At 40.4% G+C, this 16,325-nt stretch overlaps 1 protein-coding gene across 1 annotated transcript; it reads left to right on the top strand.

Annotated features, from left to right (window-relative positions):
- The first annotated feature begins 922 nt into the window (after positions 1 to 922).
- On the top strand, positions 923 to 10,980 carry DYRK3 (dual specificity tyrosine phosphorylation regulated kinase 3). Its single transcript, XM_048826936.2, has 3 exons — positions 923 to 1,219; positions 3,617 to 3,732; positions 9,281 to 10,980. Exons 1-3 carry the CDS (start codon positions 1,180 to 1,182, stop codon positions 10,850 to 10,852), a joined length of 1,728 nt encoding a protein of 575 aa, XP_048682893.2. The 5' UTR covers positions 923 to 1,179; the 3' UTR covers positions 10,853 to 10,980.
- Positions 10,981 to 16,325: the final 5,345 nt, after the last annotated feature.

Genomic DNA, 16,325 nt, shown 5'->3' with positions numbered 1-16,325 from the left:
ACATGCCTTTTAGGCTAGTGAAGACAGTTGCAGCCAAGTCCACGCTACAAACTTCTGTGGGTCAGGGCGTGTGGAAGTGTGATCCTTGACCGCAATAGCTGTGTTAGCAAAAACCCCTGGCAAACCTGTGCTTTTGCTGGTATAGTTTATTTCATTGGTGAGGAGTGGGTGCTAGAATAAACTCCACTGACAAGAGTGTAGTTTTGCCTGTATGATCTGTGTCCACACGAGAAGCACTTTGCCAGTATAACATACTGGTATAGCTATTCCCGAAAAGCACTTCTAATGTAGACTTATCCAAGGTCACACCGAGAGTCTATGGTGGAGCTAGGAATGGAACCAGATCTATCTCGCACCCTAACTGCTCCTCCACTCTTCCTGTTATCTCAGGATGTCAACCTACAATAGAGGAAACCCTTAAAGACACAGGGGGAAATGAACAGGGCTTTGCAGTTAAAAAGGGCTGTATGTAAAGGAAAGGGGAAGGACCAAACCCCATTACACTGCCGGGGCTCAGGGGAGGGCCTCTCCCAGCAACAAACGTGTTTGCTTAGCTGCAGTTATGTCCATGGAATGGAAAACTTTCCATTTCCAATCCCCAGTAGCTTTTAATTGGGTGTGTGTGTCGGGGGCGGGGGGGGAGTTTACTAACCAAAGGTTTGTTTGCACTGAGTGAGTCCCAGGCACCAGCAGCAGCTCCCGGCCCAGAGCGGGGCGCGGGGGGGGGGGGGGACACGTGCCCCCCCCAGTTTGGGGCACACCTAGATCCCGCCGTGCGCTAGGCTGGGGGGCTCTGCAGGGGGCGGCAGCGACACTGCTCCCCAGGGGGGGTCTCAGAGGAGGGACCGCAGGGCCAGGCAAGGAGCTTTTCGGGGTCCCCCGCCCCATTCCTCTCCCTCCGCCTCCCCGTTCAGCCGGGGTTATTTCTCCTCCCCCCTCCCCACCCCTTTCCCCTGCCCCTCCCCCTCCCGTCCCTCACCGCGCAGGCGCAGTCGCGGCCGGGCCGGGCGGGGAGGCCGTTCCCCTAGCAACCGCCCGGGGTCCCGCCGCTGCAGCGGCCTGGGCCCGAGCGAAGGAGCCGCCGCCGCCCGACCTGGAGCCGCCCCAGCCTGGGTGCGCGGTGTGCGGGGCCGGGAGGGGGAGGGGGATGGGGATGGGGCCCGCTCCCCCCCCGCCGTGATGCTGCTGAGCAGGAACCCGGAGGGGCCCCTCGTCGCAGGTAACGCGGGGCCCCGCGTCCCGGCCGGGAGGGGGGGTCTCGAGGCCGGGGGGGGTCTCGGGGCCGCCCCCGCGCAGCCCCCCCCAGTCTCTGTCTCCATGTGCCCGGGGGAGCCGGGATCGGCCTGGGTCCCCCCACCCCAGGGGTGCCCCCCTCGGGGGAGCGATGCACATGGGCGGGGGGCCCCCCAGGGGCGTTGGCAGCGGGACCCCTGGAGCTGGGGGGGGGGGCGTGAGTAGAGGGATCACAGCACCACGGGGTGGGGGGGTGATCCCTGGGGTGGGCAGCTGGGAGGGTCCGGAATGCGGGGGGGGGGGGGCTTCTCATCGGCTCAGACAGATGGAAACCCACCCCCCCCCGGGGGGGATGAGGGATTAGAGGGATAAAAATAAGGAGGAAAAGTGGTTGGCCCTATGCGGGGCGGGGCGGGGGGGGCAGCTGGGAGTCTCACCCAGGGCGGGGGAGCGGGGGGGTGAGATCCCCCAGGCGCCTCTGGGGGAGTACCGGGGCGGGGGCGGGGGGGACCTAAAGCGTGGTGGGGCGTGAAGCCGAATGACCCGGGGGAACGTCTCCTGAGGGTGCGAGCGACTGCTCGTCCCGGGAAGCCAGTTGGCAGCTCAGTCCTCCCAGGGGACTTCTGAAACTAGCCTGGACAAAGCGCTGGGGAACAGATGGTCACGAAGGAGCCCGTTCTGGACAAGGCGTGAAATATGCAAACAATAGAAAACTTCCTTCGGTGGTGATTTCAAATGATGCTGAGTTTCTTTTCAGTGCCTAGTTCTTCATCTTTTTTTCTTTTTTCTTTTCTTTTTTTGGTAACTTTTGTAGCCTTCTCCTGTCGTTGTACATGTCACTCTCCTCGACCAAAAGGGGAGGATGAATACAGCAAAAACAGCAATTGGTTGTTAAAACATCACATTTTATCTGTGTAGCACTCATCTAAAGTATCGTAGGTGTTTTTACGGGAAAACAAATGTGGATTAAATGACTCAAAACAGGCCAGATTTCATCAGGACTTGGGCAGACTCTGCACAAGGAAAGGAACATTCCTGGCATTTTTCCTTTGGCAACTTATTTTATATTTTGGACTGTGTTTTCAATTAATGCTTGAAGTGCAGTATTCATTTGTTATCCTTTAAAGTAACTCACAGAGTCGAGTAGTTTTTCAGAATCCAAGTTTAAAGGAAGCTAGAGAGTTTTCAGAGATTAAGAAAAGGAACAGGATTTTCCCACTCTTCTACTTTGTATCTGCATTATATAATTCTGTAAATACATGTATTCTAGCATTCAGTTCTGTGACTTATACAATGTATTATTAATTTACTATTGAGCATCCTTCTCATATATCAGTATACTGTACAAAAGATTCCTAATAACACACAAGTTTACAAAGAAGCTGGTGATACATTGTTGTGAAAAAAATACCGTTCATTCTTCATACACAGCAGTGAATAAGCGTGTTTTCTGGTGGCAGATGAAATTGGCCGATCACATTTTGCCTTGAATTTGTAACTGGGATTTTTTAAATATAATTTCCAACTTCCCGGTTGTGATTGCTTATTTGGAAGAAGTGACTGAGTTTTGCATTTTGTCAGTAGAACTAAAATGAAAAACCAATTAGTTAAACTTTTTAGAGCAATGTTTTGATGTAAGAAGGATAGTATTTATAGCAATGGGAGAGGATGTCATATTATTTTGATATAACTATAGTTAGTACTTTTTGTCTAACTCACACTGACATTTTAAGTGCAGATCGTGATCAAAACTCTGGAGTTTTAATATTAATTGCTTTTGCCAATTTTATTTTAAGTACAGTCACAGAACTTTGTCTATTACTGTAGAAATCGATAAAAAAACAATTCTTTTGCCAACCATTGTTAGTAGCAACGAATTTACTGACTTTGGTTCCTCCATGTCATATTTACAGAGAATCTACTTTAAAGGATAGTCTTATCCAGTTTTTAAATGCCTGCTCATTTTCCATTGCCACTCTAAAGACAGATAGTTCAGGATTATCCTTCTTTTTCCTTAAAATAGGATATTGGTTAAAGGTTCTTAAGGATGTTTTTGCACTGCAAAAAAATGACAGATGAGTCTAATTTAAGAGACGCTCCTATTTAGAAAAAAAACAAACAAACAAGAATTTAAGGTTTGCACAGTGCTTTGTAAATGCTCAGTATCATTAAAAGAAATAAAACTGTTGAGTAGCTCCTTAATATTTAGCTATGATGCTCTGGCTGTATTTTATCCAATAAATTAGCAAAAGGTGAATGTCTTAGCAAAAACTTTGAAGAATAATTAACACATGAGATAATTTTTAGGAGCTGAGACAAGTATCTTTTCGTGTATCGGTGCACACAGCAGTGACTAACTGGCTTCTATATTTGACATATTCAGCTAGGTTTGGAGATGGATTGTATGATTCCTACATGAGAATAGATCAAATTAAGTACCCAGATCCTACAAATGAAGAACATAGCCCTTCTGGACTTCCTTCACTTGGGAGATCAAATGTGAGTAATTTTGTGGCTTCTTGCATTGTGTTATCTGGTTGGTAATGAAATAATGATATAAACTAAGTAGTCACACAGAAAATTAATAAAGCTAGATATTATAACCTTGTCACAGCTTGTTAACACGCTTGCTTTTACTAACTAGCAATAAAAAAAGTAATATGATACTGTGTGTTCAGAATCGAACCGGCTAAGTAACTCTGAATAAGCTACTTTATATTCCATTGTCCATGCTTTGATCAAGAAAGTTAATTTACAACTTGTTTGGGACCTCATGCCATAGCACATCACATACTGATTATATGGGGGTTTGTTAATCCACAGCTGCATTCTTCTTTAACTAGTGCACACTTATATTTATTGTCTCACATGGAAGTACTAGGAATAACAGGGGCATAATAGTAGAACAACAACCAGAGGTTCTGTTTTTACAAATGTGTGGTTTGTAGATGCACCCAAAGTAATACAAAAATATTATTTTTTTGTGGAAGCACTAGCCTTATCTGGCACTTTAATTGATAGCAAAATAACACTTCATAGACTTCCGATGTTCAATTTGTATTTTTGTAGAAGCTGTACATTTCTTAAACAGAAGTTTTGAATCATGTGATCCTTTCTTTAATTGTCTCAGCTGGACTGTAGCAGTCATATTCAGCTGTGTAACGGTCGTACTGTAAAATGGTCTGGAAATATATTTAGGCTCCAGTTGAATTCTGTCTTAAATCTTGTGCTCCTTGAAAATTTGTGGCTAAAAGCCTGATTGAAGAAATGGGATGGATGAAGGGACAAATTTAAAGATGAACATATTGAGAAGTCAATAGAGTTGTGATCATTTATGCCAGCAATTCATTTGGCCGGCCTTCTTCCTCAAAAGTTTTAATTTAGTTTGTAAAAATAACAGTTGAGACACTTGAAAGGGCAAAACATTTAGCAAACCAGCTAGCCATTTCCTTCTTATTCATAATGAAGTTTTTCTGAATATGTGAAAACCTCTAAGAAATCGTCAATGGAGTATCATTTGTGTTGTCTATCAAGTTTCTTGGCTGCTGACAGCTAATTTATGGCAAAAGTAAACGGTGCAGTCCCTAACTTATAAAATGAAGCCATTGGAAGAAGGTTGATGTGTTGATTTCAGACCAATTCTCCAATTTTCCAAGGTCATTTTGAATTCTAGTCCCATCCTCCAAACTGCTTGCAACCCCTCCCAGCTTGGTGGTGTTCATCCACCTCATAGTAATTTCATCTACCATATTTTCCACATATGCTTATGAGAATGTTGTGGGGGACTGTGTCAAAAGCCTTATTAAAGACAAGACATATCTACTGTTTCCAATGCGTTCACTATGCCCATTATCCTGTCAAAGAAGGAAATTAGTTTGGCTTGGCATGTTTTGTTTCTGACAAATCCATATTGGCTGTTACTTATCATCTCATCCTCCAGGTTTGAACAAATTGCTTGTTTAATCATTTTTTCCAATATCTTTCTGAGTATCCAAGTTAGGCTGACGGGTGTATAATTCCCCTTTGTGAAGACAGGTGCTATGTTTGCCCGTCTCCGGTCCACTAGGACCTCACCTGTCCTCCAAGAGTTTTTGAATATAATCGTTTAATGGTTTAGAGATTGCTTCAGCTAGTTCCTTAAGTACTCTGTGGTGAATTTTATCGGGCTTTATTGACTTAAACACATCTCTTTTATCTTTTTGAAGCCTTAGAGCTTTATTCACCCACCTGGGTACAAAGGGGTACAATTTTCTCCCTCTGTACCTCCTTCCAGAGGAGCCCTGCAAATTGAAGCTGCCTTGGAGATGCACTGAATCAGCACAGATACCTGACAGGCCTTTAACAGTCATTATTCTCCAGTTATAACTTTTGATCAAATGCTACTGTTTTTAATACACTAAGTTGAAGTTAGTAGCATGTAGTAAAATAGCAGCACAGCTTTAAGCTCAGATGTGTTTTGTGAGTTGTTCAGGGCTTATAAATGTGGCAAGTGTGATTTCTTCAGCAGTACTGGTAGTCTGAAGTGTCAGAAGACTTCAGGATAACTCAGACAGCCAGGAAATGAGGACGAACAACTTTGTGGGTGGTTAAAACAATATATATTCTTAACTACCTTTGTCTATATTAAGGGGATAATAATCACCATTTTAAAAAAATCCTTTCCACTTATTAGTATCCTTTTGTTTTGTTTTGTTTTTTTAGCACATGTTTCAGGTGCTGGCTTCAATGAAACTGAATTAGTCAGTTTCACCTGCTGGTTCTCAAGCACTGGCACAATGCAGCAGTTTGGGTTTCTAGCTTTGCAAAGGATCACCATAGTCAAAGAATTTATAAAAGCATTTCTCTTTAGACTTTGTATTCCCTTTTATCCCCCTTTTTTTCTTTGCGGATCCTAAATGTTATTGCAAAACTACTTGCTAGTGTCCTTTGAGGAACATCATCATTTGGAGAATGGTTATACCATACTTAGTATGATAATTCTAGCCCTTAAAGTGTTGCACTAATTCCTAATTCTACAGCACTGTAAGAGAAGTGTGTGTGTTACACTAAGGCCCTGTTTGTATTCTAGGATGTCTCATGAACAGATCTGGGTTGCAGGACAACAAATCAGTTTGTTGTCCTGATTATTTATATTCTAGGGCATCTTGATGAGTTTGTCTAGGATAGGAACATAAGATATCTGCAGGACGGTGTATCAATGTGAGATTTAAATGTAAGTTAAAGGGTGCATTAGCCTTTTTTAAACGGTGAAACTCTGCCTTGACACCTTCATTCCTGAACTGTTTTTCAGGTATGAATTTTGGGAAGAGGGCAGGGGAAGGAAGAGAACTGAAAATGCATAGCAACTGGCAAAGTGGTTTGTGAGTGAAAGGAACTGCATGCAGGCAGGCACAGGAAGGAATCCTGAGTAATGCAGGGATGTGAGCAGCAGTGGGTCAGGCTCTATGAAATGCTTTGATTTTTTTGAGCTGTTCCCAACGTGCCACTAAAGAGTTAACCACCAATCTTGCTGCTTTTTAAAAATGTTTTTTGAATTTTGAGACAGTTCAGTGTTTTGCTTTTCAGCCCAACCTCCTTTTACATACTGGTGGGAGGCGTGTCAAATGGAGGTCATGCTGGGTACAAAATACTGAACTTTTTCTAAGCAGTTTTATTTGTATGTAAAATATATAATACTTCTTTAAAAATCAAGTGAAGTTGCGTGGGCTTAAAGACCTTTCCAATAAAGTCTTTCAAACACCTGAAATAAGTATTCTGCAATGGAACATTAAATAGCTGCTGCTATCTTTAGTGAAAGCTCTAAAAGCCTTTTGTTAAAAGGATATGGTCAGAAGTGCTCCTTCAATGGCTTTTCTTCCCTTACTGTTATGGGTAATTCATCTGTTCCTGCTGCTTATTCCTCACCTGAAGTTCTAATTCTCTTGCGTAATCATTTCTCTGGGACCATTTATTTAGGGTTAATGATGTAGAAAAGGGAGAGGCAGCAAAACTTTCAAATGACATACAATTATTTGTAAAGCCTAAAGAAGACTGAGGAACTTTGCAGGAACCTCATAAAGCTTGATAAATAGGCATTGCCTGATGGAAGATGGATTTTAGTGAAGTTCACTATAGCACATACAGTCCTGGCCCTTTAAAATCCTTCCTGCCTGCATGGTGGGTTAATTTAAATAACACAGAGTTTTGAAACTTGTACAAAGAATATCCTTTCTTGTAGTACAGGTAGACTTTTCAAGGACTAGGGCTATGTGCTTAATCAAATTCTGATTGCAGTCATTAGTAAAAAGACATGGTCACACACAAGATTTCTGGTATGGAGGTAGGAGAGCAGTTTTTCAGACATCTAAACAAAATCCCAAAACAAAAACTGAACCTTGTTCCGAGTCTGGGTTCTCTGTTCATTTGTAAATTTACCATTTTGATCTATTTGCCTTTCATTCAGAATCTTTTAGTATCTCTCACTTTTATCTCAGCAATTCAGCCACAGGCTGAAAGAAGAAAGTGTTTATTGTATGTTTTCAGTGAGTTCCTGGAAAGGTGCGTCTCTTACAATGTATTGTCCACATTTCTGGGCAGACGTAGCACTGAATAAAAGGGAGATTCCAAAGGCCTAGTCATCACTGATCTGAGACAGGCTCCTAGAGGAAGTCTGCATTTTCCAGGCTCATGTCATGAAGTGCACACTAACATTTCAGTGCAGAGCCAGCAAATTAACTCTTACCCAGGATGGAGGACGAGGGATATTTGTGAAGTTGTTTTTGGCAAACATAATCATTGCTCTTATTTATTGACTGTTTTGAGATGGTGGATTGTACGTAACTAAAAAGTAATTGGATGTTATTGCTCTGGAGCTACAGGTTTATTTATATTTTTGCTAGATTGCTAAGCAGCTATTTCAGTTTCAGGGACTGGGCTTGGCGCATGTCTCACATCTTTATTGAGATTAAAGGCCAGAATGGAAAACAGATGTTGCTGCACTAGTCCTGACTTTTTCAGCATTGCATAGGGTAGTATCTCATGCGTTCTTGCAGTGTAGAATGCTGGGCAAATGAAAGGAGGAATAATCGTGAATGAGTGCATTGCCTTTATAAGGAAGGGATGGAATTTCAGAGAGCTCAGCATTGGCTAATTTTAACCCTGTAAAATTGACAAGTCTTAAACATATTCCACAATATTTTCCTACTAGTTGTATTGTTCTGTCTGCAACAAATTAACATCTCTTGGTAGATGAAAATATTTATGCCCAAATTATCTTAGAGCAGTGAGTGGAGAACTGTTGTGTTTTAGAACACTGGAAGGGGAGAAACAGAAACTTGAAGCTGGTATTCTTGGGGATATACACTGTATCCAGTTTTGCAGTCCGACATAGTAATGTGACCCTCTTTAAAGTCCATGGGAATTGTGGGTGCATATTTGAACATAAACGCAGCCTATTGTATCTTCTTCCTCTTGCTTGCTGTAATCTCTTTTCCCCCATTCTTTTATCCTGTCCATCATGGATTCCTCAACCCTATCCCTCTTACTCGATATCCCTTGTATCCCCTCTGCACACTTGTCCGTGTAATATACTTCCCCCTCTGCACACACTCATGCTAGGTTGCATATCTCAAACAGGTGCAAGCTGCATCTGTCACTGTGTCATGTTTGCCACACCCACCTCCAAGACTAAACATAGCAATACTGGGCTGCACCACCTGCCCTTCTGCCGACTAGATGCATGATAGTGGGGATAGACATTTGTGCCCTTTTGTGCAAGTCTGCTTAAACTTTGCCTTTTCTGAACTCGACGATAGTATATTTATACATACTCCATTTTTAAAAGTTCATTGCATCTGGTGTACAATCACGTGTATGGCAGTGCATATAACTCAGATCATAATAGATAACAATATAAATTATGCAGTATATTTAAAATACATCTGCATTGTGAAAATAAATGTAAACCTAATGCTGATGTCAAAGCATTTTGTTTTATGTGGTATTTTAATCTTCTATCAATTTAAAAAAAAAAAAAAGTATTTAAGATTGGCTTTTTTTATCCCTATAGGTTACTAGCAACAAACTCACTATGAAAGATCATCCTCTGACTGGAAGTCAGGTCAAAGTTGAGCAATTATTTGAAGACTCTGGGAATAAGAGGAGCAGTACTCTTCAGTCTGCAGGAATCAGTAGTTCCGAAAGATCTCTTCCTTCCCTGTCAAAGGATAAAAGTATAGACAGCTTAAGCACAGCCAAATCTTGTGGAAGTTCATCAAAAGTGCGCAAAGCTATCTCTCAGGCTCCAGAGCAAGCAGTGAAGCAGTATAAACATCAGTTATCTGCTTTCGAGCAGCAAGAAATATGTAACTTTTCTGAAATTTACTTTGTGGGTCCAAATGCAAAAAAGAGGCAAGGAGTAGTCAGTGGCCCCAACAATGGAGGATATGATGATGACCAGGGTGGATACATTCATGTGCCTCATGACCATCTGGCTTACCGATATGAAGTACTTAAAATAATTGGAAAGGGCAGTTTTGGACAAGTAGCTAAAGTTTATGATCATAAACTCCACCAGCATTTGGCCTTAAAGATGGTTCGCAATGAGAAGAGGTTCCACCGTCAAGCAGCAGAAGAAATTCGGATTTTGGAGCATCTCAAAAAACAGGATAAAACTGGTAGCATGAATGTTATTCACATGCTAGAAAGTTTCACCTTTCGGAACCACATCTGTATGACCTTTGAACTCCTGAGCATGAACCTGTATGAGCTGATCAAAAGAAATAAATTTCAAGGGTTCAGTGTGCAGCTGGTACGCAAGTTTTCCCACTCTATATTACAATGTTTGGAGGCTCTTTATAAAAACAAAATCATACATTGTGACCTGAAGCCAGAAAATATACTTCTAAAACAGCAAGGGCGGAGTGGCATCAAGGTTATTGATTTTGGGTCCAGCTGCTTTGAGCACCAAAGAGTCTACACGTATATTCAGTCTCGATTCTATAGAGCCCCAGAGGTCATTCTGGGAAGTCGCTATGGGATGCCCATAGACATGTGGAGTTTTGGTTGTATTCTGGTGGAACTGTTGACTGGATATCCTCTTTTTCCCGGAGAAGATGAGGGAGACCAACTGGCTTGTATGATGGAGCTTCTTGGAATGCCACCTCAGAAGCTTTTGGATCAATCCAAGCGAGCCAAGAACTTCATCAACTCCAAGGGTCATCCTCGCTACTGCACTGCAACTACACATCCAGATGGGAAAGTGATCCTCAATGGCAGTAGATCACGCAGGGGTAAAATGCGTGGTGCTCCAGGCAGCAAAGACTGGGTGACAGCGTTGAAAGGCTGTGATGACCCCTTGTTTATAGAATTCTTAAAAGAATGTCTTAACTGGGATCCTTCTGCGCGCATGACTCCAACTCAAGCTTTAAGACACCCTTGGATTTGTAAGCGAATGCCCAAACCACCCAGTACTGATAAAAGCATGGGTAAACGGATATCTAGCTACACAAGCTCCTTCCCGGGAATAGGCTCTAAGTTGCCTCCAGTAGTTGGAGTGGCAAACAAACTAAGGGCTAATTTAACATCTGAATCAAATGGCAGTATACCTCTATGCACTGTGCTACCAAAACTGGTCAGTTAATAGAAAATTATGTATTCCCAGAGTACATACCTTGTATTTTAATTATCTGCTAGAAACGTGTAAGGTGGTGAAATGCAGAGGTTTTTAATGGATTTACTTTTCATTAAACACTAAATCTTGAATCAAAATGTAAACATTTCAAGGGCTAATTGTTTTATCAAGTTGTTTCAGTTGCAGTGTGGTGCATATTACAACACTTGATAGGTCAACACATCTGTTCTGGTGAGTGAGATTACACGAGTTAACAGTTGTGTTTAATAGCACTGTTTTTAAAAAAGAATCAAACCATTTCTTATCAGGACAGTTTCAGTGAACAAATGTTTTGTCACAAGACAGCAAGAAAAAAGCATTTAAAATTGTATTCTGTTGGACAGAATGAGCTCTGCTTTCAGTTAATCCCCAAGTGAACTTCTTAAATTTGGATGAAATTTTACAGATTTACTGTAAAGAGCACAAGTGTTTTAGTCTAAAAAGTGAGGATGTTGCTTCCCAATTACAAATTTATATTTGAATGATTTGGCTTCCCTACACATTGCTGGCATAGAGGGATCCAAGTTGCTGCATTCCTAAATTTCTTAGGCTGGGATTTTCAAAGGAGCATACAAGTACAATTGATGGGACACATAAGTTGTATGTGGACCTAGGATCAACTTCTGTACTGGGATATGCACTCGCTATCCCCACTGAAGTCAATGGGAGTTGCAGGCATGCACAGGAGCAAAACTGGACCATAACATGAAGTATAATTTGCTCAGGGCTATTGAAAACATTGTTTTGACTTAAATTTAATGTACACTTTTGCTAACTGGTTCTTTCCCCGTCCCTCCCAAAATGAAGATGCCCAGCCAAAATAAAGCACCCTTGCCATTAGAGATGTTTACAATACTGGGGTCTTAAAGTCTTTTTTCTGTCCTGCAGAGTGAATTCCATTGAATAACGTTGAAATCCTTTCAAAAATAGTCACTCCTTTTTGCTAGATAAGTAGAATTTTTAAGGGTCAGGACTGTAACCAGAGGTTGTGTGAGACAAGAGACTAGTCACTAAAAGAGTGGCCTGAAATCTTTTTAAACACAAATTGTCAGATTTGGTAAAGAGTAATAAATTTAAAGTATTGAAATGACAGTTTGTATGGGGGGAAAGTTGCTTTGTTTCTAGCAGTGTCCTAGCAGGTGGCTGAAAGAATGAGATGCCTCATATGCTGTTTTGAATGCTTCAGATATATTCTCTATCCCTCCTCTTCCACCCCCCACCCCCCCACCGGCAAGAATGTGAAACGTTGTTATGACCAATAGAGACAGCAGCACAACTTGTCAAGATTGTTACTCCTCAGAGCTCCATGGTATGGGAAGATTCAGTTACAAAAACATCTGATCCCTTGCAAAGTGTCTGAACAGAGTTTTAAATACAATTTTAGAGCTTTTACAAACAGAGCATTTTAAATTTAACAAGTTTCTCTAGAGCAGGTTTTATGTTAAAACAGGGAAACACTTGGTTACATAATTATTGGTGTGATTTGCAAGATATATTGACCAAACAGCTTTCTCTCTGAGAGGTTGGAAATGCATTTTTTGCTCTGTTGCATTTAGTTGTATTCATCCATGAAATGTTTGATGATAAAAGGCCCAGTCCTACAAGTTGGTCAGCATATCGCAGGGTCAGGACCAAAATTAGGCTAAAAGGGCTTTGGATCAGGCTCACTGATGGTGGCAAATGACTTCAAACTGTTTGGTAAATACCATTGTAAAAATTCAAGAAGGCAGAGCACAAATTGCATATATATTTATTCTGATCTCTAAATTCCAAACTTTCCCCCAGGAAGTTGACTCATATTAAGGGTTCTACAGTCCATGGCCTTTTCAATTTTGTTGAGTTATTTTGTCTTCAATAAGCTTAATAATCACATTAACTGAAAGTAATGCAGCTTTGCATTTATCCATACATTGGTTAATATGTCTCAAATGCCACTACATGTGGTCCTTCTATGGTCATGTTGCACTTTATAGCAATCTTCCTCAAATGGCTGGCTAAAATAATTTTTTATTTGAATAGAAAGTCAAGCAAGCACACTTTTATAAATGCTATAAGATGCCTATGGTTTTAGCGGAATTGAATACATATGGAGCATCTTCAGAAGCAAGAGTATTTGCACAATGCGAATGAAATCTTTGGAGAAACGCCACAGGAGCCATGGAAGAATATTCAAGACAAATGAAAAAGAGAATATTATGTATATGAGACAAATTATCATTATTGCTATTTATATTCTGATAGCACCTATAAACTCCCTTTAAGGATTAGGGCCCCATACACACAAGGGAAAACAAGTGTCTGCTCTGGAGAGCAATGAACATGGGTCCTGGATGCTGGAGGTTTTTGATCTGTTAAAATACTGCACGAAACAAGATTATTTTAGTCTCACTTCTCCTAGGAACCAAGAATACCGTAGCTACCAGTTTAGATGGCTTCTAATGTTACACTTCTTGTCTAGGTACAGTGCTGTCATTTGAAATGTGTGTTTATAAAGCAGGAAATATAACAATGGCAGAAAAAACACCACTGCTTTTACCAGAAACATTTGTTCACCTTGACCCCAGGTAAGCCAGGTACCTAATCACATGCTGAACTTTCAGCACATGAGTAGTCCCATTTAATTAGGACTACTCACATGTTTAAAATCAGGAACATGCTTAGGTACCTTGTTGGATCAAGGCCTTTGTCTGTATAGATGTAGCAGATAAGGAAAAACAGATCACCTGGTATGTTAAAAGTGTGTTTAATATGGAAAAAGTAGCTTTTTGTTGGTACTGGTGCATTGTCCTCTGTTATTTTCTCTATTTTGCAAATCAGCAAGACCCCAGTGGGTCTCCCAGGCATTAGTGAGGTTCTACTGTAATTTAAATCATGTTCACCTATGACTCTAGCACAAAACAAATGTAATTTATTGAAGTTTATAGTAAAACCATAACATCAAATTTCTAAGAATTTTTAATGGATTAGTCCAAACTTCATTTTTAAAACTTCCTTATAATGTTCATTATGTTTTACAACACATAATATAGACTCAGTATTGTAAAGAACATGCGCTGTTTATTGTGTGGTTTTTAATTCTCTTTTAAGAAGTGTGGATTGTAGCAATTTAGTTTAGTGATATTTTTAATTTAAATTACTGAATAAGAAGACATAAGCATCACACGTGACATACAACATACATACTTTTACACTGGGGCAAACTTCATATGACTATCCAAGATGCAAGGATAAACATGGTTCTATTTTAAAAGTCAGGTGGGCAGTGGACTATAATTCTTCCATTACAGATTAGGATAAAACACAAACATTTAAACACAACCTGCATTTAGTACTCAAGGTTATGTTACGTTCCTTAATAGGTTTGCTCTTACTAATACTGATTATTGAGAAAGTGTTTTTTTCACTTTTATACTGATCATTCCATACAGTTGGCATCTTCCACATACTGCAGTTACTATTAGAATTTTTGTTTTTTTCTTCCTACCTAGTTTGAGTAAGACTTCTAGTCTAGTGACAATTTAAGAATCCAAACTAATTGGACGGCATTTTTAAAAGGGGTTTGAATTCTGAGAGAGAATTTTTGTGGAACTGTGGGTCTGTTAGTCAAAATCTGGTATAGTTCACTTTGACTGTGATCCCTTTGGACTTGGAGGCGGTAAAAAAAAATCTAGTATCTTTTTAATGGTAAACTGACACTACTGGTGCTTCATTACAGTGATCCTCTGAAAACTACCTCTGAATAAACGCTGGGTCCTTTAAAAAGGCACCCACTGCAAACCACAACCATCCCCCCTGTCATTAGTAATGGCTGTTTTGGTTGTGAAGCACATACATGATGATCTCAGCAGTGTCTTACTAATCCCAGCCATACAAGCAAAAGGCTGATTCTGCACCCAAAGCTCTGTGTTGAAAACGAGAGATGCCAATCCCCTGCCTGACAAAGTCTTTAATGCCGTAGTGGAAGTGAAGAGCCAAAATAATAGGAAATATTTTCAGTACTTTAATGCACTATGTAACAAGATTAAAGACAGATGCTGTGTACCCAAAACTTTTTTTTAATAGACAACCCGTGGGTCTGATTTCCCTCAACTGCCCTATCTGAGCTGCTGTGCACCTTCACTAGGAATTTTGGGTGCTCTGCAATTGTGAAAATTGAGCTCTTGAGTTCTGATACACAAGGTACATCCCAGCTCTTTTCAATGAATTTATCGTGCTGCTCTTTTTAGTAAGGAGTCAGAGAGATTAAATTTATGTATACATACGTGTGTGTGTGTGTGTGTGTGTGTATAATATTTCCCTTAGAAGAACCCACATCTAGTCTGGTATAAAACTCCCCTGATGTCCTATTAAATAAATATAGCTTCTAATTACAACTCCCACCATAACATGCAAAACACTTGGCTCCTCAGAACAGTCTTGTATAGGAGAACCTTGTTCTATCTGCATTTAAACGGGGTGCATTTACTTTACACCATATAACACCCTCACAAATTAGCTAACTAATTGAAGTCTGTTGCTGAAAGAACAAACCATGTTCCCTGTTCATAGAACTGTGCCTTATTTTATGAGCCTGCATTTGTCTCAGTGAAATCAAATTACTAATCAGGGTTTCTTATACATAGCAGCTGTTCATACTAAATGTCAATACGTCTAAAGAATTTACAGGTTAGCTTTTTTATTATTGTAAATTGTTCTGAGGTGTAATATGGTGGAGAATGTAGAAAACAGTAAGGTGCATGTGAACTTAACATTTTCTCTTTGTGAAGGAACACTTTTGAAATAAGCCAGTTTTAAACTATGTACGTAAATGTAATGAACAAATATTTCCTAAAATTGTACTTCAATTCATTTTTTTAAATAAATACATAATTTTCTTTAGCAACAGTCTGTGCAAATTCCTAAAAGAAATACTTGACTTTTTTTTTTTTTTAAAAGTGCATTAATTGTTTCTGGATGGTATAACCTAACTTGCATTGGCCACTACTACCCTCTGTGGCACTTCACTAGAGCGCAATTGAAAAATGTCAGCATTTACAAGAGATATTTACCATGTGGTAAAATGCGGCATGTTTTGCATGCAGAGGGAGGGAACCACAAGATTAAGTGAGAAGGAAAGCAAGCTATAATTCTACTAAAAACCAAACAAACCAACCAACAACAGCAACAAATAAAAATAGCAAGCTGTACTGTAATTGTGAAGGAAAGGAACTAAAATATCAACTACTTGAATCTGAACCTAAAAATCTTTTTTCAGACTGGAAGTTTTCACCTTCGCTGTATACTTAAATCTACTCTTCTTGAATCAGAGGAAAACGTACTGTGGACATCTACAATTTCAATATGTTCATGCTAAATGTGAATGACCTGACAAATGTTCTCATTAGCAGCGCTACATTTGAACGTCTCAAAGTTTTGCCACAGCATTCTTGAGTCATCACTTATT

This window comes from Caretta caretta, chromosome 21, assembly GCF_965140235.1.
Source record: "Caretta caretta isolate rCarCar2 chromosome 21, rCarCar1.hap1, whole genome shotgun sequence".
In the NCBI taxonomy this organism is placed as follows: Eukaryota; Metazoa; Chordata; order Testudines; family Cheloniidae; genus Caretta; species Caretta caretta.
Note: the sequence above shows the minus strand (reverse complement) of the source record. Positions and strands in the feature narration are given on the sequence as shown.

Coding starts and splice junctions, on each gene's coding strand:
- DYRK3 (XM_048826936.2), top strand. CDS start 1,180: ATGCTGCTGAGCAGGAACCCGGAGGGGCCCCTCGTCGCAG. Junction 1,220..3,616: donor GGAGGGGCCCCTCGTCGCAG/GTAACGCGGGGC, acceptor TGACATATTCAG/CTAGGTTTGGAGATGGATTG. Junction 3,733..9,280: donor CTTCACTTGGGAGATCAAAT/GTGAGTAATTTT, acceptor TTATCCCTATAG/GTTACTAGCAACAAACTCAC.